Raw genomic sequence first — 23,938 nt, forward strand, 5'->3', positions numbered from 1 at the left:
TATAGAGTGATATTGTGGTTTTAGCTGACGTGTGTCACCTCACTGTTTTGAGCGATGCTTGTTCATGTCTATGTAGAGCGAGCACAAGCGCGAGCCGGATGCTGACTTTCGTTGACTTAACGGCCACAGGTGTCGCTGTTAACAAGCATTTCTGATTCTTACAAACAGTCCCTTTTATTATAAAACCCTCACAATCATAACATGGCAAACTGCAGCCCAACAGACAACAGTTGTCAGTGTGTCAATGTGCTGACTTGACTGTGACTTGCCCCAAACTGCATGTGATTATCATAAAGTGGGCATGTAAAGGGGAGACTCGTGGGTACCCATAGAACCCATTTTCATTCACATATCTTGAGGTCAGAGGTTAAGGGACCCTTTTGAAAATGGCCATGCCAGTTTTATCGCGCCAAAATTTAGCGGAAGTTTGGAACGTTTCTTAACCTCCTTCTCGACAAGCTAGTATGACGTACCAATGGATTCCTTAGATTTTTTAGTATCTAGCTTTAAAACTGAGCCCGCTACAACCTCTGAAAGATCGATTGCATTAATGCGTTAAAGAAATTAGTATCGTTAAAACGAATTTGCGTTAACGCGTTAAGTTTGACAGCACTTAAGAAAAGATTAAAAGTTATGCACATTAAAATTACTCCTAGTATATCAACTTACTATCTCTTAATTATGACATAGTAAATATACATTTTGACTTACCATGAGTATTTTCATTTTATCATATCTGACTTTTAATTTTTTTTCTTCTTTTATTGGCGGAAAAGGGCCTCCATTATCTATTTGTATATGGTATTGACTAGTAACCGCTCCGGGATGAAACATCTTGGCTCCCATTCATACTACTTAAAATAATGGACTCAATAGAAAGGAGTTAACTTTGTGGCGTCTAAAGGAAATAAGAGCACCACTTCCACCTCTCTATTTTATAAGTCAAGAAATACTGAAAACATGTGTCCAAGTCCTCACTTAACCAGAAATTCTACCAGACACCGACAATAAAGCCTCATATTTCAATTATTTGAATGTTATTTTGGATTTTGATCAGGATGTTTTATTAGTTTAACTGTTCATTCAACATGAAGGCCTTAACATTTCTGGTGGTGAACTAAGGAATCTTTATGGTTTAAAAGAGGTCAAGATTAAATATATTTTGGCTATAAATACAGCCTATAAAATCTACGAGTGTAGAATGTAAACTCAGGTTCTTAAAAACACTTCAAATAAAATTAACTTGAAATAATTTAGGAAGAAAAAAAGACTGTGGTTGAACTGCTCACAGCACACCCCCATACAAAGATTACAGCCTGTATTGAGGTTACAAGTGGACATTAAGACTGTAAAAATCAATAGCAACATTTGTTTCAGGACAAACATAAAAAGAAAATCTTTCAAACAGCCATCCATTACTTTTAAAACAACTTTATTTCTCCTTTATAAGCAAATTATTTTGGTACAACAAGCACCATTTCAACTTTGTGATTATCTCAAACTATAATGGATTGCCTTTGTAAAATCCAAACCAGATGTAATGTCATCATCGAGCCACCCTCCGTCCACGGGGCAACACGGCGAGATGAGTCAAGTTTGTGTGGGCCAGTGTGAAGTCCAATTATCTGCACGTTGTGAAATCCACTTAACACAAAGAAAAATCACTGGGGGAGCCCTACAGTAAAAAGTACACAGTTACAAACCAGTAGGTGCATTCAAAAAAACAACCTCACCTTTTAATTATAGTTAAGACTTCCTCAAAAAGGGAAAACATACCAGAGTGGAGCTTATGAAGAGGACCAGCACATTCATATTGAGCACATGCAAGACAAAAGAAAAGAAGAAAAAAAAAAAGTAATCCATGTACAACTATACACACAAAATAAACAAAATGATGAGAATTTATTGACAGACGGCGATAAAGATGCAAGTGCAATAGAGCAAAAGTGTACTATGTTTGCTCCAAATGCCTCCTCCCACGTACTATTTCCCATTTGTGATTATGTTATAGGACAGCTAGATAGAAATGATGTCTAATTCCAGGAGCCAAGTTTCTCTGGTGAAGGGTCTTGATCAGTAGTCCTGTGATCAGTGTTTAATTCTCATATGCCTCATGACTATGGATTCAGTTTTAGCAGAAGCACTGCACAGGAAACACATCATTATCCAAAGTCTTTTTTGATCATAACGTTATTGCCGAAACCAAGCTGTAAACGTTGATCTTAACATTTAAAAAAGCTACAGCTGTCCACAGTCTGTGATGACAAGCTTCTTTGTGGGCACGCCTCCCTTTGTGCCCATCTCTCCCATCTGTTGCACCACGTCCATTCCGCCCCGAACCCAGCCGAAAGCCACGTGTTTGAAGTCCAGGTGCTCGGCTTTCTTCAGGGTGATGAAGAATTGTGAGTTGTTGGTGTCGCGCCCGCGATTGGCCATCGACAGAATGCCCGGGCCCGTGTGCCGAACATCGAAGTTCTCATCCTCAAACTTGGTGCCGTAGATGGACTTTCCTCCTGTGCCATTATTGTTGGTGAAGTCACCACCCTAAAAGACCAATGGGGAACTTGTCAGTAATGTTACATTGTGATCTGCTACTGAAATAATTAGGTATTAGGGCCATACAAAACCTGTTGGAGTTTATTCCACAACAATGACCTGCTAACTTTGGGCTGCCGCCGTGAAAGAATTCCCCCTGCGGTGATAATGATTGGCTCAACAGCGCAATATGCCGTATTATCGCCTTTTTTTGTTGTTGTTGCAAATTACTTAATTTCTCCTGATTTTAGTGCTGTATAAATAAGCTTTATAGCTAGGCTATTATTAGGTATATTGTTTTTTTAAATGACAAAGACGACAGTTTTAAAACTAAATACTTGTTTATTGTTAAATGCAGAACACAGAAGGGCAATGAGGCGCAGCATTTTTTCAGCTGAGACGCTTTGATTGCGTCTGGTTGCTATGATACGGAATATCCGTAGATTAAAAATGTTCGCACAAGGTAGGGCGGCGCTCCCATTGCAATGAATTTCAAAAGAAAAAATGTGAACATAGCGGTTGTGGCGTTGCTTGCGTAATCAGGAGTTTGGTTTCTTTTCAGCTCAGTGTGAGTCTTTAAAGCGTTCTGCTGTCATTTACGGTCACGCTTGTTTCCTCCTCTTTCTCTCTCTCCAATGATCTCCGTGTGTCTCTGGTGGCAGAGCTTTGCAGACGCGGAGCATTCAAACACTCCGCGGTTGCTCACGCTACCAGACCAGTTTAAGCTGCCCTGTTTCAACATTTTTTGGCTGAGAAAACTTACATGCAGGCTGAGGGAGATGCAGAGCTATGATTAAGGAGAAGTCTGCTAGCCGCTAGGCTAATTCATGCAGTGTAAAATGCCATAGGCATTCAGGAAGTGTACTGTCTTAGAGCTGCTCTGTGAAAACCTTATTTTTGTAAATTACAGGACATATGTAATGCACTGCAGAAGGATTTGGTATTGAAAAGATGCAGCTTTTTATATTATTGACTGTTGTAGTCTGAATTTTGAAAGCACTTTCTCTGATTGCTGGTATTAATTGATGAAAAAGTAGCCATGTGCAGTAATATAGAAACATGAGGATGCGATACACTTAATTATGTGTGTCACCTAGTCTTGATAATCTCCTCACCTGCAACATGAAGGCCGGTATGACTCTGTGGAAGATGGAGTTCCGAAGCCCGAAACCTTTCTCGCCTGTACAGAGAGCCCTGAAGTTCTCCGCCGTCTTGGGGACAATATGGGAGAAAAGCTCTACGGTGATTGTGCCCAGCAGTTGGCCGTCGCCTGCCACTTCAAGGAACACCTTGGGGTTAGTGTCTCTGGAGTGCTCTTGAACTCTGGACATCTGTGGTGTGGAGATACACAAGGCATCGTCTTCAGTTTGGCCCGTGCGTCTCTGACACTCAATGAAAATCTTCTTGAAGGATTCGGCTATTTCGGGGGTTTTGAACTTGGCCGCCAGCTGCTCCACTATGCCGTCGCCGTCTGGAAAAACAAGAAAATATCAGCTAGAAGACAGCTAAAAAGCACCAATACTCATGTTAGCTCAAAGTAATATTTGGCTATTATCTGCCTTCAAAAATCCCTCTGTTGAATCCACAACTGCTTTTTGTTTTGTTTAATGCAAAAGAAAGTAAGACATAATGGTAATTAAATCAATGTACAAATATATAAGTGTGTAGTCACTAGATGCTAGCTAATTAAAATAAGAACAGACAAATGCAGCGCTTACTGACTTAGCAGCAACACTACAAGTGTACCTGAGTAGTCGGTAGCCGTCCAGATCAGTGCGTTAGCCGAGGCGTTCATTGGTTGGAGTTCCATCGCCTGAATGATTGTGTGGTTGGCACAAACCCTCAGCACCTGCTCTCTTCTCATCAGGATTCGGTAGCAATGTTTGGTTGGGTGGTAGAGGATCTTGAGGTCGCCGACGCCACGCTCCTTCCACTGGCCGAGGTCTCGGTCCCATCGGTACAGCTTGGCGCGCTCCTTGAACAGGATTTCTTCATCCTCCTCTCCAGACTTTGTCTCCACCTGAGAGACAATTACACAAAGATGAGGTGTGGTCCTGTACCTCACTCACTACACTTCAGTTTAATGTCTAAAAAATAAAAGACCATAATATGAGAGCTCAGCATTTTAAGGTACCTCTGGTAATGACACTATTGGCTCAAAGTGAATGTCCACATTGGAAGCGTCCTCTTCATCACTGCCCTCCTCACCGCCGTTGTTTTTCGGCGCAGAGGACACTCCGGCCCCAAATACTGACGCTCCAGCATTTGCCCACGAGAAGTTGGAGTCTTCATAAAAGAGAAGTGAAATATAATTTTGTTGTGATGTATTGGTAACAACATGCTAAAACAGTCAGTTGTCAAATCTTAAGAAAATGTTAATGTTGAAGCCAACCTTGAGTTCCAAATGCAAATGCGTCTGTGGTGTGGGCCAAATCAGCAAAAGAGGAGCCTCCTAACGAGTCGAAGCCAAAGCCGGAGGAGTCTGGTGGGAGGGAAAAAGCAAGCATGAAATACTGAATTGAATGCAGTTTTTTTATTCCTCTAATTTTTGTATGCATGATTCCAGCCGACAGTGTTGGACACAACAAAATGAACACTGTATAAAGTAATCTGAGGCAATAGTTCTGCAATAAATCTAACTTGAAGCTGAAGATGATGCTTAGTGTTGAAAGAATTATTCAGATCTTTTACTGAAAGCTACGAGGAACATTCATTTGGTGTTGATTTTGGCGGTCCCTGTGGTCGAAAGCGGTAGTGTTTCAGAGCACCAGAGTCCCTTTAGAAAACCTCTAATTTTACTGCAGAAGCAGAGTCTAACAGTCTGCTCCGCGCAGTCCTGGTTCTCCCGTGCCTCCCTTCCCTCCAGTGGGCCCAGCAGTAAGGCCTTGGCCTCAAGCAGCGTGGGGTCGGTGTTGGCTCCCAGCGGAGCAACGAGGTGAAGCTCTACTCCTGGCCGAAGTAGGAGCCACTGCTGCCGGACACGGAGCTCTCCACCTCCCGCCGGATTAAACAGTATTTAAGGTATCAAAAAGAGCAGCAGTACGTGTCCAACTTCTTCCCAAACTTCTCTGTGCTACATTTCCATCATATTCCAGGCCACAGTGTAGCATTCAGACAAACCTACTCTGACCCATACACAACATGTGGACTGTCAAAGGTCTTACACCTGTAGTAATAATCAGCAAGTGGTCCATACCTTGACTAGCTGTAAATGCAGTCCCAGTGCTGAACTCTGGCTCTGGGCTCTTCTTAGTTGACAGGTCAATGGGGGAGCTGCTGCTAGGAGCTTCACTCTGTGTCTCAGTTGGCTGGTCTGAGGTCTGCTCCTCCGGTGTAGTTGTGCTGTCTGCAACGGCTGTGCTGTCTGCAGCCGCTCTGCTATCTGCAGTTTCTGTGCTGTCTGCAGCCGCCGCTGTGCTGTCTGCAGCCGCTGCTGTGCTGTCGGCAGCCGCCGCTGGGCTGTCGGCAGCCACCACCGCTGTGCTGTCTGCAGCCGCCGCCTCTGTGCTGTCTGCAGCCGCCGCCTCTGTGCTGTCTGCAGCCGCCGCCGCTGTGTTGTCTGCAGCCACCGCCGATGTGCTGTCTGCAGCCGCCGCCGATGTGCTGTCTGCAGCCGCCGCCGATGTGCTGTCTGCAGCCGCCGCCGCTGTGCTGTCTGCAGCCGCCGCTGTGCTGTCTGCAGCCGCCGTGCTGTCTGCAGCCGCTGCGCTGCTGAATGACGGGCCTGATGTCGGTTCTTCTGGGGCTGCAGCAGCGCTGCTGGAGGCCTCTTCAGCTTGGTTTAATTCGGCACCCTGAAACAATTTAGGAATTAAACTACAATAATACTTATGCTCTCTCATTAACAAAAAACAAACTGTAACTGGTGAGACACCCCAGGCATAAACATCAGCTTTGTCCATCACTATAAATGGATGCAGCTAAGATGACCTGCTTGCGTTACTAAATGTATGACCTAGCCATCACATTGATGGGAGTATTTTTGAATCAAGACTTGGCAGCTGACCACATGTGTACACTGTGTAATCTATTGTATTTAGATGATTATTTGATTTGCATTATTGCGTGTTGTGTCCGTTACCAGGTCTTGTTGAGCCTTGCGGACTTCTGTCTCAAAGTCTTCAGGCTTGTCGTGGTCCGGGTCGCTGTCTGTGGTGCTCAGGCCGCAGAAGAAGGTGGGTGGAAGCTGGAGGCTTTTGGCCTTCTCCTTCTCCTCTGGCGTCGGCTTCTTCTCCCACACCACCTGGCAGTCTGGCTCTGAATGTGGTATACACATGTTTAGGGCTAGACAGGTGAGCATTACTTTTGACCACATACTTGCCATGTCGTGAATACTGTATTGAAAAGATTATTATCTATCACAGCCCAGAAAATGTCTGTGAAATGAATTGAACCGATATGGTACTTGACAAGTGACAAAAGTGAGGGTGAGTAATTGGATAAAACAGTGTGTGTGACATACGTACCATCACCACATGCTGCAGCCTTTTTCTCCGGAGGATCGGGGTAGAGCTTTCCATTCAACGCCTTTACTGCTGACTCAAAGTCCTCATCTGAAAATTCAAAACACATTTCTCTTAAATAACCTTTTTTTTGCTATCAAGTCCCACTTCACTCCCACAGACCTTGGACAATACCAGTGAGCAAGAACGTAAGACAGCTCTGTGTTTGCTTAGTTTACTTCTCTGATTGAAACATTCAGATTTTCAGCCCCATGATGGCCAAATTAGCAGACACATTTTGTTGCCATAGTGAGAGACAACAGCAACAAACTCAAAATGGACTAAGAGAAAATAATCCTGACCTTTTGTTGCTTTCTGCCACTTCAAAAATGTGTTTGAATGAAAACTCTTCTTTATTTACACTTATTTGTCATATATTCAATTTTCAGGATGGTTATATGGAATGTACATACAGTAATCATGCAGCCAGCAAGCAGTGTGCGCTGACTTCAATAAAGCAGCACAGTGATAAAAGCACTGCAGAGCTTTTTCACCCTTTAATTCTGCGTTCACACAAAATGCAAAGCGAATCTTCACCTTGCGTTACTCGCACGAGTTTGACCGCCGAGATCACTCACGCTAGACGCGCCGGAGAGGAGGAGGGGTTTACATCCATGTAGATACCAACAAGGCCGAAATAACCACTATTGCTGCTTTGTACATGTTGTGGAAGACCCAGATATGCTGGAAAACCAAACGCCGCCGTGTCTGGGATCACAACATCATCCGGCGGCAGATTGTGCTGTGATTTAATTGCAATAAACAGATCAAAAAGATGCAGAAATAACTACAAAATTATGTAGATGTTTAAAAAGTCAGAATTCATGCTTTGTCAGGTCTGTCCACAAGAGAACGAGCAAACAACTTTTAAAATGCTTGTTTTCTCAACGGAGTTTGGATCGATCAATACCAAGCTATGCCAACACTGCAGCTGCTCCATCAACACTCAACATAACGTCATCTATGCATAAATACCGCAGCGACGTTGTTGTTTATACCATAGACAGCCTGTGGTTTATACACATACATTTATACACAAGTTCCGTCCGGTCTTTGTAGAAATATGATGTACTATCATAGCTCTGGATGCCTACAGACGGCTACTATATTTTTTCCCCCTCCATTTCTGATTCAACTACATCAAGACGTCAGTGACAACAGGATGAGAATCTCAACGCTCATAGGCTTTCGCAACACAGCGTCACTTGCCACAAACTCGCCTCTTTGCATTGACTTTGTATGTAATCACGCCATGCAAAAAGTTCACTTTGCATTTGGTGTGAATGCCCCAGAGGATGCGTGTGGCCATATTTTGCTTTAATGAAATGAGCTGATGGTAAATTAATTAAATAATGACAATACTATCTGTGCAATGAAGCAACAATAAAAATGGAGTCATAGGAGTCTTTTTGGTCTCCATGTTCACTTCAACAACACACACTTTTATATCGTTGTTTGTTAACTGTTGGTCTCACCATCAGTCTGATCGTCGCTGGTGTAGTCGGGTTCATTCTGGTAGCAGAAGAAGGTGAGAGGCAGCAGGAGTTTCCTGGCTAAAGCTGCCTGCTCAGCAGTGGGTTCCCTGACATACACAACCTCCACCTCCGAGTCCTCATCTGACCCTGCACCGCCTCCTTCTGCCTGAGGCGTTCCTATGACAGACAGATACAATAGAAGTGGAGCAACACAGTCAGCCTGAGAGGAACTGCTTAGAAGAAAACAGACATTAAGCTGCTTTATTCCCTTTATAAACACGGGTGTTAGTTCCACATCCACACACAAAAAAGTCATGCACAGCAAAACATGAATAGCATGCATTTGATTTACAAAGACAAGTTGTATTAAGAGAACATTTCTGTATGCATATGTCTCCGTTTTTCATTTTATTTGACAGACTTACTGTATGACACATGGTAGCATTAAATACCTGAGCTTTCACTCTAATTAGCCTTTGCTGAGGTGCACATCACTGGCAGAAGCCAGACTAGAATTGCATTTCATGCTGTTGCTACACATCCTGCACTAAAAATGGCATGTGTGACGTTGCACAGAGCATTCCTCTGAGGGATCGTGCTCCGAGGAATCTTCTCAGCTCACCTTTCAACAGACATTCACTTTTACTGATGTGTCTCCTGTTGCTTTACAAATGTCTTGTTTGATTCTGTCTATTGAGTAATGAAATGCTAACTGGTCATTAACCATTACCACATTTTTACCACAGTTATTACAGTGGAATAATGTAAAGAAGAACCTGAAATTGTCAGAGCTGATTACTATGGAGGATTTAAGTTAATGGATCGAGAAAATAGCACTCTAGGTCAATGTGATCACTCTAAAATTTCTCACTGAAATCGTTTTAAACCCGTTTTATGTATTATAACTTGTATTGCATATTATCTGGATATTGTGCTCATTCACCAGTAGTGTGTGATAGCTGTATTTGCTTGTGTCTGCTTGTATTTTGTATTTGTATTGTTTATTGTTGTAACAATGTTTGTGCTGCCCTCTGGGCCAGGTCACTCTTGAAAAAGAGATTTTTAATCTCAATGACACTTTTTTCCCATCCTTACATCATAGCAAAACCTCTAAGCCCCTATGACCTGAAGCACAATATGAGATTTTCTGATTGTCCTTCAATCCAGAATCAAGAATTGGATGGAAAAAAAGTAGAAAGAAACTAAACATAACTGGACATTGGCTCTTTGGTAGGCGGGAGAAATACAGTATAGACAAAATCAACAGTTATCATTTTTAGTAGGACAAAAATTACTTTCTTACTATCTAAGAGCTCAAACTAACAGGTTTGAGTAAAAAACAACAACTTTGTATTTCATTAAGACATGGGAACTGTGAACCACAATATCAAAATGAAACTTTCATCATGAAACAATTATATGAAAAGATGATAAATTGTAATATTGAATTACCACTCAGCCATAATAAAAGGGCTCGGAGGAATTTTTTGTTCTAAAGATAATAGATATATTTAAATTTAGCCACAGTTTTAAACACATTTGAATTAATTATTTAACATTACACACTATTTCCACCATGACCCAGATGAATTAGTAGATATAAGCCCTGTTTTAGCCGCAGAAACTTTCCCCCTGAACGAGGAACCTTTTGAGGAACTCATTGCATTTCGACTGCAGGGAGCAGGGTCTAAATTAAGTTCTGGGGCCATTTTTACCAGGAAATTTCGGGTGTGGGTTTGCAGGGACGAGCGTTGCCGATTGGTCACACACACACACACACACACACACACACACACACACACACACACACACACACACACACACACACACACACACACACACACACACACACACACACACACACACACACACACACACACACACACACACACACACACACACACACACACACACACACACACACACACACACACACACACACACACACACACACACACACACACACACACACACACACACACACACACACACACACACACACACACACACACACACACACACACACACACACACACACACACACAGCGCTGCTGCTTCAACTGTACCGTCTCATTCATAAAACAAGGGGGTATTCTAGTATAAATTTAGGACCATTTTAGGAAAAGGGGGATTTCTCTGCTATCGACTTCCTGACTCATTTTAAAAAAAGACAGAGATTGTGAGTGAGTTGAGAAGGCGAGTGGTAGAAGAGACGGAGGTGTGGCGGTGCGGTTTGCCTAATCTTCGTAAATCTTTAGACTGCTATTGAAAGCAGACAACAATGGGCTGAAGGAACCTTTTAGTTCCTTGACAAGTAGTCCCAGGACTAAAATTACCAGGAACTTCTTGGTGGAAATGGGGCTACACTCCCTCCTGTGTGAGACACATCTTGTGACATAGGTGCTACTTGAGTATTGTTATAATTACTAAAATTCTTTGTACAATAAAAACTGCACCTCCACACACTGGACATGCAACACATTAGCTTCAATGTTTTTTTCCACTCCGTGCATCCAGGTTATTTCTGTCTAGTGATAAGGGCCAGCCAGGTGACAGCTGAGAAGTGTTAACACACACTGCAGTGATTAGAGTACCTGGGGGTTCAAATTGGGTGGTTGATGTGCTGGTCCAAAAAGCCATTGGGTTATCTTTGAAAAGCCTAAAATCCAGCCCTAAAGGATGATGGGTTGTTGGGCGAAGAGAAACTAATTGTGAGGCTGGTATCATAATCATAAAACACGGCCAAAAGTGTTCAAATGAAAATGTGATATGTGTGTATATGAGTGTGTGTTCTTTATGCAACATATTTTCAGTGTGTTCACTTAAACTTCCTGTAGATAATTAACTGTATACAGTTTTACTAAAAAGGTACAAAATATCTTAATATAATGAAACAACATAATTAATCAATGGAAAATCAGGGATTTTGAAGCGATAGTTCAGGTGTTTTGAAGCGGGGTTGTATGAGGTACATATCCATTGTCAGTGTATTACCTACGCAACGTACTGCTGTGGAAGGGGCCGGCAGCAAAACGTATTTTACCCACCTAAAAAAATCTTTATCAGTTTAAGTGTACACTATATTAAGGTTTACCTTGCTGTCAAACAGCTATACAGTCTGTGTGTCTGACGGGGAATTGAAGCCGTTATCTATGCTCCTGACAAAGCAACCAGGCTCCATTGGAAAAACAACAGTAATTTTACCTCGCAGAACACAGAAATTGCTTGTCCACCATTGCCTCGATCAGTTGGTTTGTTTGTTTGTGTTACTGTTTGACTTTGGTTAGTTTGCATTCACCAAAGTCACACAATAGCACAAACAAGCTAACTGATCAAGGGAGTACTAGACCAGCAGCAACCCAAGGTAAAGTGGTGAAAATATTCTAAATATAGCGTACACTTAAACGGATAGTGCTTTGCTCCTGTGCTGTTACGCCTCTCTGTTTCTCCAAACTGGGAGCATGCCGACCGTCATCTACTGTAGATGATACACTGACTATGGATAAGTACCTCATACAATCCCACTTCAAAACACCCAAACTATCCCTTTAATTCAATTTCTGTCATAGAACTTTTTGAGAAGGGTCTTGGCTGGGTCAACTAAGAAGGTGATGGAGCAATGAGATGCAGATGAAACAAGACAATGGAGTAAAACATAAATGAACAAAAACAGTCGTGATATTCATTCAAAAACAAATCAGACAAATATTGCACATATATCAAGTTTTTTCCTTACCTTTCTCTGGGATTTTGAATGCAGGAGAAGCCCTCTCAGGAGGTCCAGAATCTTTGGCTTTCGAACTGGATGCAGATTCCTCCGACTCAGAGTGAAATTTAGGAGAGCCAAAAAACTTCTGAAGGCTATGAGTGCCAAAGACAAACTTAGGGGGCGACACCACTGTCTTTGAGGGGTTGACTGGACCTGGAGACTCGGCTGCACATGGCTGACAGTCGGGGGAAAGCTCTGTACGTTCCTTTGTGGTCTCTTCCAGAACAGCGATGGCTGCCTTCCCACACACAGGTGTAGCAATCTGTGTAGATGCTGCAGGTGTACTGTCTTGAGGTGTGGCAACCCTGGATGTCACTTGGGTCATGAGTTCCTCTGTTTCTTGGGCAACCTTGGCCTCTTCAAATACCTGTTTGAATGCATTTGCAGTCTCCTGCAGCTTGAATCTCACAGCCAACTGCTCAATGTTACCCTCTAATACTTCAGCAAAGTCCAAGGCACTCCAGACCCAGGCCTTCTCTGCACCCTTCATAGGTTCCAGCTTCATGGCTGCTGTGATCCTGTGGTTGGCACAGATCTTGAGTACCTGGTCTCTCCTCATTATCAACCTCACACGTTTGGTGTCATAATTCTGCAAGAACTTGAGGTCTCCGATACCCCTCTCCTTCCACTGACCCAGTTCCTTATTGTAGCGATACAGTTTGGCCCTGTGACTGAAGACCACCTGCTCATTTTCCTCTCCTGTAGAAGTATTCACCAGATCAGGCAAGGGGACCACAGGTTCAAAGTACTGGCCATCCCTCTCCTCATCCTGGGTTATATCCTGCTCGTCGTCAGTACCCACTGAGGCTCTGCTCTGGTTAAGCTTAGCAGGAGACTTGGAGGGGCTGATGCCAGGTTGAAAGCTGAAGTTGAATCCACCAGTGGATTCTCCAAAGCGGAAAAGGTTCTTTCTCAGTGGGCTGCTGGATACAGGAGTAGTATAGATTGATGAGTCAGCAGTATCATCTAAAGCCTCTTCTCTTAGGTCGTAGTTATCCCACTCCAAGGTGGGGCCGGTGGTTTCCCCGTGGGGCTTGATTACAAGGTTTGAAACGTTGCTGGATGTTGTAATGTCTCCCTGGTTGTTGTCATCTTTTATCTTTGTTTTCACGTCTGTCAAAAAGAATTTCAGGTCTTTTAAACCAGACTTCATCTCCTCTGCTTTCTGAATGAGGTGTGCTGTTCTGCCTGTGTCAACAAGCTTGTGGGGGGTTTGTAGGGGGATGTCCAAGAGAAGTCTCTGACACTCTTCAAACTTCTCCTTAAACTCCCCGGCAAGCTCTGGGCTTTTAAACTTGGCAGCCAACTGTTCAAGTTTAGCGTCCCCATCAGAGAAGTCATTGGCCAACCACATCCATGCTTTGTCTGAGCCTGCCAGGGGCTTAAGGTTCATGGTGGTGGTGATCCAGTGGTTGGCGCACACCTTCAGAACTTGCTCTCTTCTCATCAGCACCCTTAGCCTGCCGTTAGAGCTGTTTTTCAGGAATTTAAGGATTCCTACACCACGCTCTTTCCACTGACTGGTATCCAAGTCAAATCTGAACAGTTTGAGACGCTGAGAGTAAAGAACCTGTTCATCCTCCTCCCCCGTCACCAGGTCCACCCTATCAGGCATCTGGACCACTGGCTCAAACTGGATATCGTCATTATCCTCTGTTTTATACATGTCGTCGTCTTCCAGCTCATTTGTGGCAGCTGTCTTGGTGGGAGTTGAGAACACCTGCTGACCAGCGCCAGAGAAACCTTTAAAATCGGGGTCACTCTGTCCAAACTGGTAGTCTCCCTCAGAAGTGTTTGCTAAGTCTGCAAAACTGAATGTACTGGTTTTTCCAGAAATTAATGGGTTTTGATCTTCCTCTGTTTGGCCCTCTGAGGGTGCAGACACATTTTCTTTCTCCTTGTGTTTGTCAGCTATGCTTTTCAGGAAACTGGAGGCTGACCCTGATGGAGGCGGCTGATCATCAGTTGAGGGAATTTCTTGTGCGGAGTCCTGAATGCCAAACTTGAAGCCACCAGCTGGAACGGGCATTGAGAAAGAGAAGCCTGAAGCACTTGTGGTACTAGCTCCAGACTGAGGAGCTTCAAACTTAAAAGAAGCAGCTGAGCTTTTCTCTTTGTTTTGACCAAACTGAAAAGTGCTGCCAGTTTCAAAAGGAATTGTAAATCCAGTTCCAGCAGGCTGGCTTGATGAACTTTTGCTTCCAAATGTAAAGCTGAACGTGGAGGCCGAGGGAGCAGTGCTGATTGTGCTTTTAGTGTCGGGATTTGGTGTCTGACAGGCCACGCACTTATTGGCAGAGGCATCGTTTCTCACCAGACAAGCGTCACAATCCCATTCCCCATCCTTCATGGCAAACATTGCTGCTAAAGAGGGAGTAGGATTTGGGGAATTGCAGGAAACACATTCAGCAGCTGAGGCATCATTTCTGACCAGGCAGTTATTGCAGTCCCATTGCCTATCCTTTGTTTCCAAATCAGCCCCAAATCCTGACACTACTGGCAGATTTGACACTACTGGAACCCCCACTGTTGATTTAGCAGCAGGGTTGGGGGTTTGACAGGCGACACAGTTGTTAGCAGAACCCTCATTTCTTACTTCGCATACATCACAATCCCACTGCCCGGGCTTCTTGCTAAACTGGGCACCAAACCCAACAACAGATATAGAGGGTGCATCTGCAGCTGGTGTTGTTTGTGCTGTCACAGTTGTTTTAGGTGAGGCTTTAAGAGCTTTACACGAAACACAACTGTTTTCAGAAGCCTCATTTCTTACTTCACATACATCACAGTCCCACTGCCCTGGCTTCTTGCCAAACTGAGCCCCAAAGCCAGAACCAAACGAGCCAGAACCAAACGCACTGGTTACTGTGTCAGCAGGTTTTAAGGTGCTGGTGCCAAATGTAAATGAGGAGGGTATAGACGCCCCAAAAGCACCAAATCCAGTAAAAGTAGAGCCAGAACTACTGGGTTTTGATGAATCAGTCCCAAATTTGAAAGTAAAGGGACCGGGTTTGGTTTCACCAGCAGCCTGAATGTCTGTCTTGGATGATGAATTGGGATTGGCAGTTTGACAAGCGGCACACCTCATATCTGTGGGTTTATTTCTTACACAACACACAGTGCAGTCCCATTCTCCTTCTTTAAGCCCGAACTGGGCTGCCAGTGAATCAGAAGGTTTTATGCTTTCCTTTTTCTTCTCCTGTTGATCATGCTTTTCTGATGATTTGAGCACAATTTTCTGGGCTTCCTCAAACCTAGCTTTGAAAAGTGATGCCTCATCTGCTGTTTTGAAGCGGATGGCCAGCTGTTCGGTCTTAGGCTCTTCATCTGCATAATCAATGGCATTCCAGACCCAGGATTTGTCAGAGCCAGCATTCGGTTTCAGTAGCATATCGGTATTGATGTAATGGTTTGCACAGATCTTAAGGACCTGTTCCCTTCTCATTAAGAGGCGGACCTTCCCTTTAGCGCTGTGTTTTAGGATTTTAACATTGCCAATTCCCCGCTCCTTCCACTCTTTTGTGTCTGTGTCAAATCGATACAGCTTTGCCCTGTTGCAAAACATTTCCTCTTCCTCCTCCTCACCTGTTTTCACATCTACTTTATCAGGGAGGGGTACAATGGGTTCAAAGTGAGGACCATCTTCATCCTCCTCAACATGAGTGCTGTCATTGTCACTCTCCGCTGCTCTTTCCTCTTCTGCTGCAGGTGTGGCAACCCCAAACACTGGCTTGGTGACATTCCCAAATGCGAACGGCTGATCCGCCTTTCCAAAAAGACTTCCAGTGCCGGTGCTAGGCGTAGAATCAGTAAAGGAGAAGCCAGTAACACTTTTATTACCAAAGGTGAAGATGCCCGTTTGGCTGGGGGGCTGCTCCTGGCCTGGAGGCTTCTCTGGGACAGTATCTATTTTAGTAGGAATGTCTGACGTAAGAAGACCAAGCAGACTTTCACTGTGCTTGGCCTGGGAAGGTGGGAAAGTGAAATCTCCATCGTTCGATTTAAAGTTGGAGTTGAATTTAAAAGCAGCTGACGGCGTTGACTGGGAAACAATCCCTGCTCCAAAACTAGGCACTTTGGGGACTTCAGCAGGTGCTTGCTGGCTGAAGGAGAGCTTCCCAAAGTCCATAGGCTTCCCCTCAATGCTCTTTGGTGGCTGAACAGGGACTACAGATGGCTTGGTGAAGTAGCCAGGTTCAGGTAGGGGAGGGTTAGTGGTTTGTTGGGTTACACTCTGCCCATAGTATTCTTCACTATATGGGGAAAGAAGGTTTGTGGCTGGTGATTCAAACCGAAGAGGGGTACCAAAGACCTGTTCTTGAGGAGGGTAAATGCAGGCTGGGGCTGTCTGCAATGGAGGAGTATGAGTGGGCTGCTGGTAGGTATACATATGCTGCTGAGGTGGCATACGGTTCATACTATACATTGGGCCCTGTGTAAAGAGAAAAAAAAAACAATCAAATATCATTCAATATACTCTGAACAAGTTTATTACTGTGAAATAGTGGTAAACAGTGATAATTACCTTAGTGGGGGTTACATTTGCTGCTGTGCGCAGGAGATACTGAGAGTTATAAGCTGGAGACTGGTTGTAGTACACAGAGGGGGCTGTGGTGGCAACTTAAATAAACAGAGAAATATATAAAGATTTTGTTAATTTTACAAACTATTTCTAGATAAAAGTATGGAACTATAAATTTAGACATGCTTTGGTTCTATGTAGTGTGCTGACCTGTTAGTGGGGCTCCATGGTAGGACTGGACCGGGGTAAAGGGCTCCTGTAGGCCCTCAGCCCCGTAGCTCTCCCCATACATCTTGTGATGAGGGGAGCCTGCGTTTCCTGAAGAGTTGTGTCTCAGGTCATGAACCTCATTCTGCAAAACAAGGAGCTTAATGAGAAGTGACTCAATTTGACATCTTTCTTTTGACATCAGGGCGTGGCGACTGCCATCTACTGTAGGAAATACACTGTCTATGGATAAATACCTCATACTACCCCACTTCAATGTTTAAAGGGATAGTTTGGATGTTTTGGTCTCACTCACTAATTTATTCCTTCTAAGAGGAATCAATGTGAAATTCTGTTGTATAAAAAAAAAGATGTTTAATCTCTTATACTGACCTTGAGGGCTTCAACTTGCTGACACAGCATCTGGAGGAGACTTTTCTGGTCCTCCACCCAATGAGGCGGTGTCTTGGGAGAAATCTGAACAACGGGGAAAGAAATTATGAAAAGTTACTTATTTGTGTTGTGAATCAATATCTCTGCAATAAAATCTCTGATGGTCCTCTGAATGAGAACCTGAACCTAGTCAACCTACCAGGTGTCTTTTGGAAGGAGAGATGATGCTCTTGTTGGGAGAGGGAGTGGAAAACTTTATGTGGGATATGGTGGTAGAGGTTTCTATGGGATGAGCAGGGCTGGAGTGGGCTGGTCCTCTTCGACCCTCTTCCTCCTTCTCCTCCTCTCCATCCATAGCCTCCACACTCTCGCCCAGCTGCTGGTTCACATCATTCAGGAGGTCCACAACTTCCTCCATGGAGACAGGTAGCTGAGACACAAGTGTAACAAATGTTTACACAGCTGCAGAGTTGTTCAAATTGTAATAAGTAAAAACAAACAGGACTTACCCTCTCAATGTCATCTGCATTAGCATTGTAGATCTTGGACAGGTAGGTCCTAAACTTTCTCAGAAAAGTGATGCACCTGTCTTGGGTCTCCTCAACCCCGTTGCTGGCCTCCTCTGATAGCCGCTGGTAGATCTGCCAAAGAAACCCAGCACATTATAGAAAACAAACAGCAAATGCATGTGCAGGTGTCAGAAGCACTAGCATGGGATGAACCAATCAGATATCACATATTGGCTGGCTGATCCAGGTGACTTTTGAGGAATTTATAGATTTTTTTTGTAAGGGAGTTGTTCCAGATAGCATCGCAGATGATGTCTTTACTAAGGCAGCAAACATTGGAAGATGCAGTGAAAAAACAAACAAACACTATTGTCAGACAGAGCAGAGGTGGTTGAGTGCCTTTTGTAGTACGGACAATGAATACCTTTGAGTTTGCACCTACTTTTGTCTTGCGTTACTTAACTGATAAGCTCCAAAGACCCATGGTAAATGCATGCTAATTAAGCCTAAACTAGAGAAATATTTGTTATATATTCTGAAGAAGATGGTGAAAGAGGAATGTATGACTTACCTGTGCCAAATGCCAGATGGATGATATGTTATTGATGGTTTCCAAGGTAGCAATGGCCTCCTCTGTTTTTCCTTCAATGTCAAGGATAACCGAATATGCTATCTTGGCTTCCTCTTCATGGCCCTTCACAGAAGAAATCTGAAAAGGAACACAGACATGCACAGATCCAATTTGTAAGCCAGTTGGGAAATTCTTCATTCTAAACACCTATTGGTATCATTGATGCATATATTTACTGTGGTGGCCTCAGTGGAAATCAAATCCCAAACCCTAAGATTGACCATACTCTACCTAATAACCATCTACAGAACCAATTACTGATTATAAATGTCAAAAACCTGTAAATCTGTGACCATCTAACAACTATTTATTAGGTTCTTACATCATAGTTATAAATTATAAACTAATAAAAGCGATTAATAAAAGCAATACACCACAATGTGTAAACAATGTTAGTTAAAGCACATCATTATTATTCATAAAAACACAAAAGGCTAACATAAAAAATAGTTTATAAGAGGTAAGTTAAAAGATGATGTTTATTTCCAGGCAGAGCAAAAGCTTCAACAACTTTAGATTCAAGACTTCACTGCCTCAGTACACAAGGAGCATCCACCCATTACCACTTCTATCCAAACTTTCATATAATAAAAGAAAAACATGTCAATAGTATTAACCTGAATATCTTTGGAGCGAAAGTGTATGAAGAGGGGGTCGAGTGGTTCTGGTATGCTGCGTCTGTTTTTGACCTTTTCCAACAGCGGAAGTACAACTTTCCAGTAGTGGACGCTGCGGCTGATGTACTCTTTCTGGTCGTAGTACGAGTTCATGCCATCACCCTGGGTTATTAAACATAAAAAGTTGCTGAGCATCAAGGAGAGAAGGTGAGCCTGCCACATTAGCTTAATGCAGGCAAGACAACATTAACAAAGTAAGACAAACACTTCATGCACTTTTGACACAAGTAGTTTCTCCAGTTGTTACCATGAAACAAATGGACTCACAGTCAGAGAAGCAGCACAAGTGGCTGTTTGGACAGCTTCATCTTGATCACATTTAACAGTTGTAGGGTAAGTGACAGAAAGGAGCAGGTGGAAAGGCATGTGTGTCTGTGCAGTTATCTGGCAAGGTACTGAGGTATTCAAGAGCAGTTTCTCTGGTCTGTGTGTGCACGGCTGCCACCCACAACTGATCTGGACTCCTTTCTAGCTGACATATCTTAGGGCGCTTTAACAAGCCATGTATTCGTTTGGCTAGTCCGAATCGGAGTGAAATTGATACGTTTGGTTCCTTTTCTAATTAGTCTGGTTCAGTTTCACAGTGGACAAATTAAAGCAGACCAAATAAAAAAAATAAAAATTTGCTTATGGGCTTGTACAAAGGAGCGAATTCATCTTTTTCGTCCGGAGAGCTGCCACTTCTATGCAGGGAATCGCAGACTTTGATGCCGTCGAAGTGTTTTCACTTTGACTCGGCACTGATCTACTGTGCGCGTGAATCCCTTCTCCTTCAGTTTATCTCCAATGACATAAACGTCACTATTGTTGCAGACTTTATTTAGCGTATTCTGTATGCTCTCTTCAGCCCCAGATTTCAACCAAACAACCCACTCATGGTAACCTGTCTTTTATCTGTGTCCATCTCAACAAATGCCCTCAAAAGGCAGTCTGCAATTTGCTTCGCTTGGAAACCGTCCGTTTGTTTTAGTTTGCACCAGAGTACGATTACTGCGTTCACAAACGAATCGCACCAGAGTTTGATTAAAACAGACTAAATGTTGGCTTGTGAAAGCGCCCTTAGTAATGTTTTAAACAGAGGAAGTTCATCATATTGATATATTCATACGGATGTTCATGCAGCACATACAGCTGTCCATCTCCAAACCGTGTTGTACTTTGCGACAGTTTTATAGTACGTTGCTTTCATCCTGTTGCACATAACCTAATAACATAGGATTATCAAAGCATTGTGCAGTAGCTCTGACACTGCATAAAGGCAAAGCAAGAATTTGTGTACTTTAACTTAATTACAATTTTAGTTAGCAAGTACAATGTTTTGAGTGAATTTGAGTTTGGCATACTGCAAAAAGTACAGTCAAGCAACTATATCAGTATTGGAAATCTCCTGCAACTCCATCTGCTAATCCAGCAACCCCATCTGAGGTCTAGACCCAGACACTGGAAACTCATTCTTTACTTTCTTTTGTCCAGCTGGCTTCTTGCAGAGTTTGTGGAATCTGTGTGTGTATGTGGCTGTGTATGTATGTAAGTACCGTTTGGCTGAGAAACTGTGCCCAGTTGATGGCCAGCGCTGGTTGGAGCCCATGTTTCTCTCCGGCCCTCAGAGTGCTCAGTCCATGCTGCACAATCATCCGCAGTTTGGCTGACATGCCAGGACTACAAGCAGACACACAACAAAAACACTGAATACTAGGACACATAAAATATGTACACTAAATGAGCAAGTGCTTTGTTTGGCCTGTTTGTGTCACTTATTGTAATGAAGTGAAGACAAAAAGTAAGTGAAGCAGGCAGATTTGAAGGCACCCAACTGCTCTTGTGAAAATATCATGTTTGTGCCTTAACATTGATATTGGTGCAAATAGGTTCAATGTTAGTTTAATCCTGTTGTCAACAAGTTTGGAAACTGTAGAAGAGTTAATTCTTGCGTTCTATGATTCCCCAGAGATTTCAAACTGTTACTGGCATACTGACAGGAGAGTCTTTTTGGGAAACTGTTGAGACAAAATTATCCACCAATAACTTTGATTAGGGTCTATGAGAAACATGACAACGGACAACCCTAGTTTTACTCACGCTGCTCGTTTGTTAATGAGGCTGTAGATGGCGTCCCACCACTCCCTCTGTCTGTCAGTGGTCAGGAGGCGAAGGAGGGGAAGGGGGAGGCAGCGAGGCTCGAAGAGCTGCTGTTGCTGCTGGTTCATGCCGCTGCTTATCTTCGCCGTCTCCTGGAGCTGACAGTGGCTACAGAACACCACACCGTATAAAAACACCTGGATGGAGAAAACCAGACAAGAGACAGAGAGTTTTACAGTTTGGTAGAAATGGTCAATTGCAGAAGCAAAAGTGCAATTTATCAGAAAGTACTGGGTTTGTTTCTGGGGCATTTGAGCTATTGCATTTATGTATACAGTTTAGATAGTTATGCATAAACATTTGTAAGTAAAGTCTCAATACAGTTTACACGAAACAGCATACAATAAAATGCAATAATAATACATCTTAGAGAGATTGAGGAAGAAAGAAAAGAAGTGCATCAATCATACAGGTATACCATGGATTCCTTCCACAAAAGAAGTTGTCATTACCAAAAATGTATTGTTTGATCCCTATATAGCTGCAGGTATGTTGAAACTACTTGAAAATTCTATGCTCTATGGCATTAAATACGTGAAACAGGGACAAAAAATCTTACTATACTACTACTACTACTACTACTACTACTACTACATTGTTGTGTATTTTAACGGTATAAATAAATTTTCCTCTTATTTCACACCTTTAAATGCATCATTAAATCTTCTTTCATACATGTTTTAACACTCTGGGGATGTGCTGAATATTGGAGATGAGTGAAAAACTATCTGTAAACTTCTCCTGCACAGCTTCATCTTCTGCCCACATGGTTCCACCTACCTCCAGGTCGAGCAGGCAGATGGACTCTGGTGCGTTGGTGTCCAGTTTGGAGGTTTCCAGAGTAAGTCTAGGGAAGAGCTGCTGTAGCCAGTCCTGCAGGGCTGGTCTTTGGGCTAGGAGGGTCCACTGGAGCCCTAACCAGCTTAGATGTTGCAGGTCACCAGCATGCAGCAGGATGGAGCCTACAGAAGAGGCATCAAAGTTATTACAGTGTAGGAGCACATAAAAAGTCAAAACAGCTGTTTGTATGCAGAAAAATCTGTTGGTGCTAATGACTTCTGTGTTATTTACACATATTGCTAGCTCGTCAGAGTAAACAGTACTGTACTGCACTTTTAGTTGATCTTTCTAAGTCATTACATTCTGTAGCCCACAACACCTTTTAGAAAGACATAATATATATTGGCTTTAACTAAATGGCAATGAATTGGTTAGGAAGTGACAATTTGAAACTTAATGTACACTTAGTTTAGTTTAGATGTCTAAAACGTATTTACATTGTGGAATTACACATTTAATTGCCAATGAAATTTATACAGAAGGACTAAAAACAAGTAAATGCATAACTAACTGCAGCTGTTAAAAATAAATGTGGAACTGAATTGAAAAAACAACAACAAACAAAACAAAACTGAAGAGATCTTCAGGCAGATTATTGGTTTCCTACCAGCGTCCCATTTGGCGAGTTGCGAGAGCTCTGGACCCGTGGTGTTAATGGAACGAATGTCATCATTGGCAATAAAGGAAGATCCAGTGGAGGCCTGTGTTCCAAACAGGAGTTCAAACAGAGAGTCCTGACCACTACGGTTCCCAAACGCCTCCACCACCTACGCAGAGAAAACATCAAATTATGTCTGTTTCTAAACGTATAAATGAAATCAGGTTATCAGTGCCGTCTGTGTCTGATAAGATGCAGAAATTAGTAATGTTAGTGTTAGACTGTAAAGACAAAGAAATAGTGCATTTGTCATGGCTGTGACAGAGTCGTCTTGCGTAAAATCTCAGTTCCACAAGTCATATTTTACACATGCAACTTACTTAAATTAATCAAATCGATGTATTACATTACTCTTCAGTGATGTTCCTTTCATTCCATCTTAAAAAAAAGCTATAACCGTTAACTAAACTGAAACAGAACACATGGACATACCTCTCTGATCAAGGTAGAGGAATCGGTGCTCAGATTTAGCAACATGTGGCCTGCCTGACTCTGTCGGTCGTTGGCCAGCAGCTCCAGAAGCTGTGGGGCCGACTGATCTCTTTTGGTCACTTTAGCCTTTGGTCTGGGGACCTGGTGGAAGGACAAACAAAACAAACTGTAACAAAAAGTGTGTAAAAGGAAACTTAAAGAACAAAGACAACATAACATCTCCAGCTGTCAAGCGTTTTAAAAGGACAGCTTTTATTATTCATCTTCAGGCCACAGCATTGATAGATCCTGAGTAGGTTTGTGATATGCTCGCCGCGGTAGTCGGTGTTACACAGTATTCAGGCATACACCGATTACATCACCCCTGCGGCCCCACAGCCACTTGTCAGCGTTCACGTTCATCAAATAAAAAAGACTAATTTGTAAAATACTAAGCATTATATCAATACATAGTCGGACGATGGACGCTACAATTATAAAATGAAAGTGTCTGCTCCGTACGGAGTCTCAGCTCAGAGTAGCAGGAGTCAGATTTCACACACTTGTCATGAGACGAGAGAGACAGTTGACAGACAAGACGATGGTTGAGGATTTGGTGTCAAAGTGAAAAGGAAAAGCACCTATTTGGCAATATTTGGGATTTAAACCC

The 23,938-nt window shown here is 43.0% G+C and overlaps 1 protein-coding gene across 4 annotated transcripts in view; it reads right to left on the reverse strand.

The window, feature by feature from the left end:
* Window positions 1-1,415: 1,415 nt before the first annotated feature.
* Window positions 1,416-23,938, reverse strand: part of ranbp2 (RAN binding protein 2) — a 28,518-nt gene continuing 5,995 nt past the window's right edge. The window contains exons 8-31 of one of the 4 annotated variants that reach the window (XM_037788883.1): window positions 23,290-23,430; window positions 22,807-22,966; window positions 22,140-22,321; window positions 21,300-21,496; window positions 20,756-20,879; window positions 19,161-19,322; window positions 18,484-18,621; window positions 17,913-18,044; window positions 17,603-17,833; window positions 17,404-17,487; window positions 17,014-17,155; window positions 16,807-16,901; window positions 12,249-16,713; window positions 11,107-11,184; window positions 8,513-8,689; window positions 7,002-7,088; window positions 6,593-6,792; window positions 6,048-6,329; window positions 5,732-5,978; window positions 4,928-5,017; window positions 4,670-4,821; window positions 4,282-4,555; window positions 3,651-4,006; window positions 2,239-2,544 (exon numbers count right to left, since the gene is read on the reverse strand). In XM_037788883.1, coding sequence (XP_037644811.1) covers window positions 2,239-2,544; window positions 3,651-4,006; window positions 4,282-4,555; window positions 4,670-4,821; window positions 4,928-5,017; window positions 5,732-5,978; window positions 6,048-6,329; window positions 6,593-6,792; window positions 7,002-7,088; window positions 8,513-8,689; window positions 11,107-11,184; window positions 12,249-16,713; window positions 16,807-16,901; window positions 17,014-17,155; window positions 17,404-17,487; window positions 17,603-17,833; window positions 17,913-18,044; window positions 18,484-18,621; window positions 19,161-19,322; window positions 20,756-20,879; window positions 21,300-21,496; window positions 22,140-22,321; window positions 22,807-22,966; window positions 23,290-23,430 — 8,502 coding nt within the window. Of the gene's footprint in view, window positions 2,545-3,650; window positions 4,007-4,281; window positions 4,556-4,669; window positions 4,822-4,927; window positions 5,018-5,731; window positions 6,330-6,592; window positions 6,793-7,001; window positions 7,089-8,512; window positions 8,690-11,106; window positions 11,185-12,248; window positions 16,714-16,806; window positions 16,902-17,013; window positions 17,156-17,403; window positions 17,488-17,602; window positions 17,834-17,912; window positions 18,045-18,483; window positions 18,622-19,160; window positions 19,323-20,755; window positions 20,880-21,299; window positions 21,497-22,139; window positions 22,322-22,806; window positions 22,967-23,289; window positions 23,431-23,938 lie in introns of all 4 variants that reach the window. The other 3 variants (XM_037788881.1, XM_037788882.1, XM_037788884.1) reach the window with 3 other exon arrangements.

Source organism: Sebastes umbrosus, chromosome 13, assembly GCF_015220745.1.
Source record: "Sebastes umbrosus isolate fSebUmb1 chromosome 13, fSebUmb1.pri, whole genome shotgun sequence".
Taxonomy (NCBI): Eukaryota; Metazoa; Chordata; class Actinopteri; order Perciformes; family Sebastidae; genus Sebastes; species Sebastes umbrosus.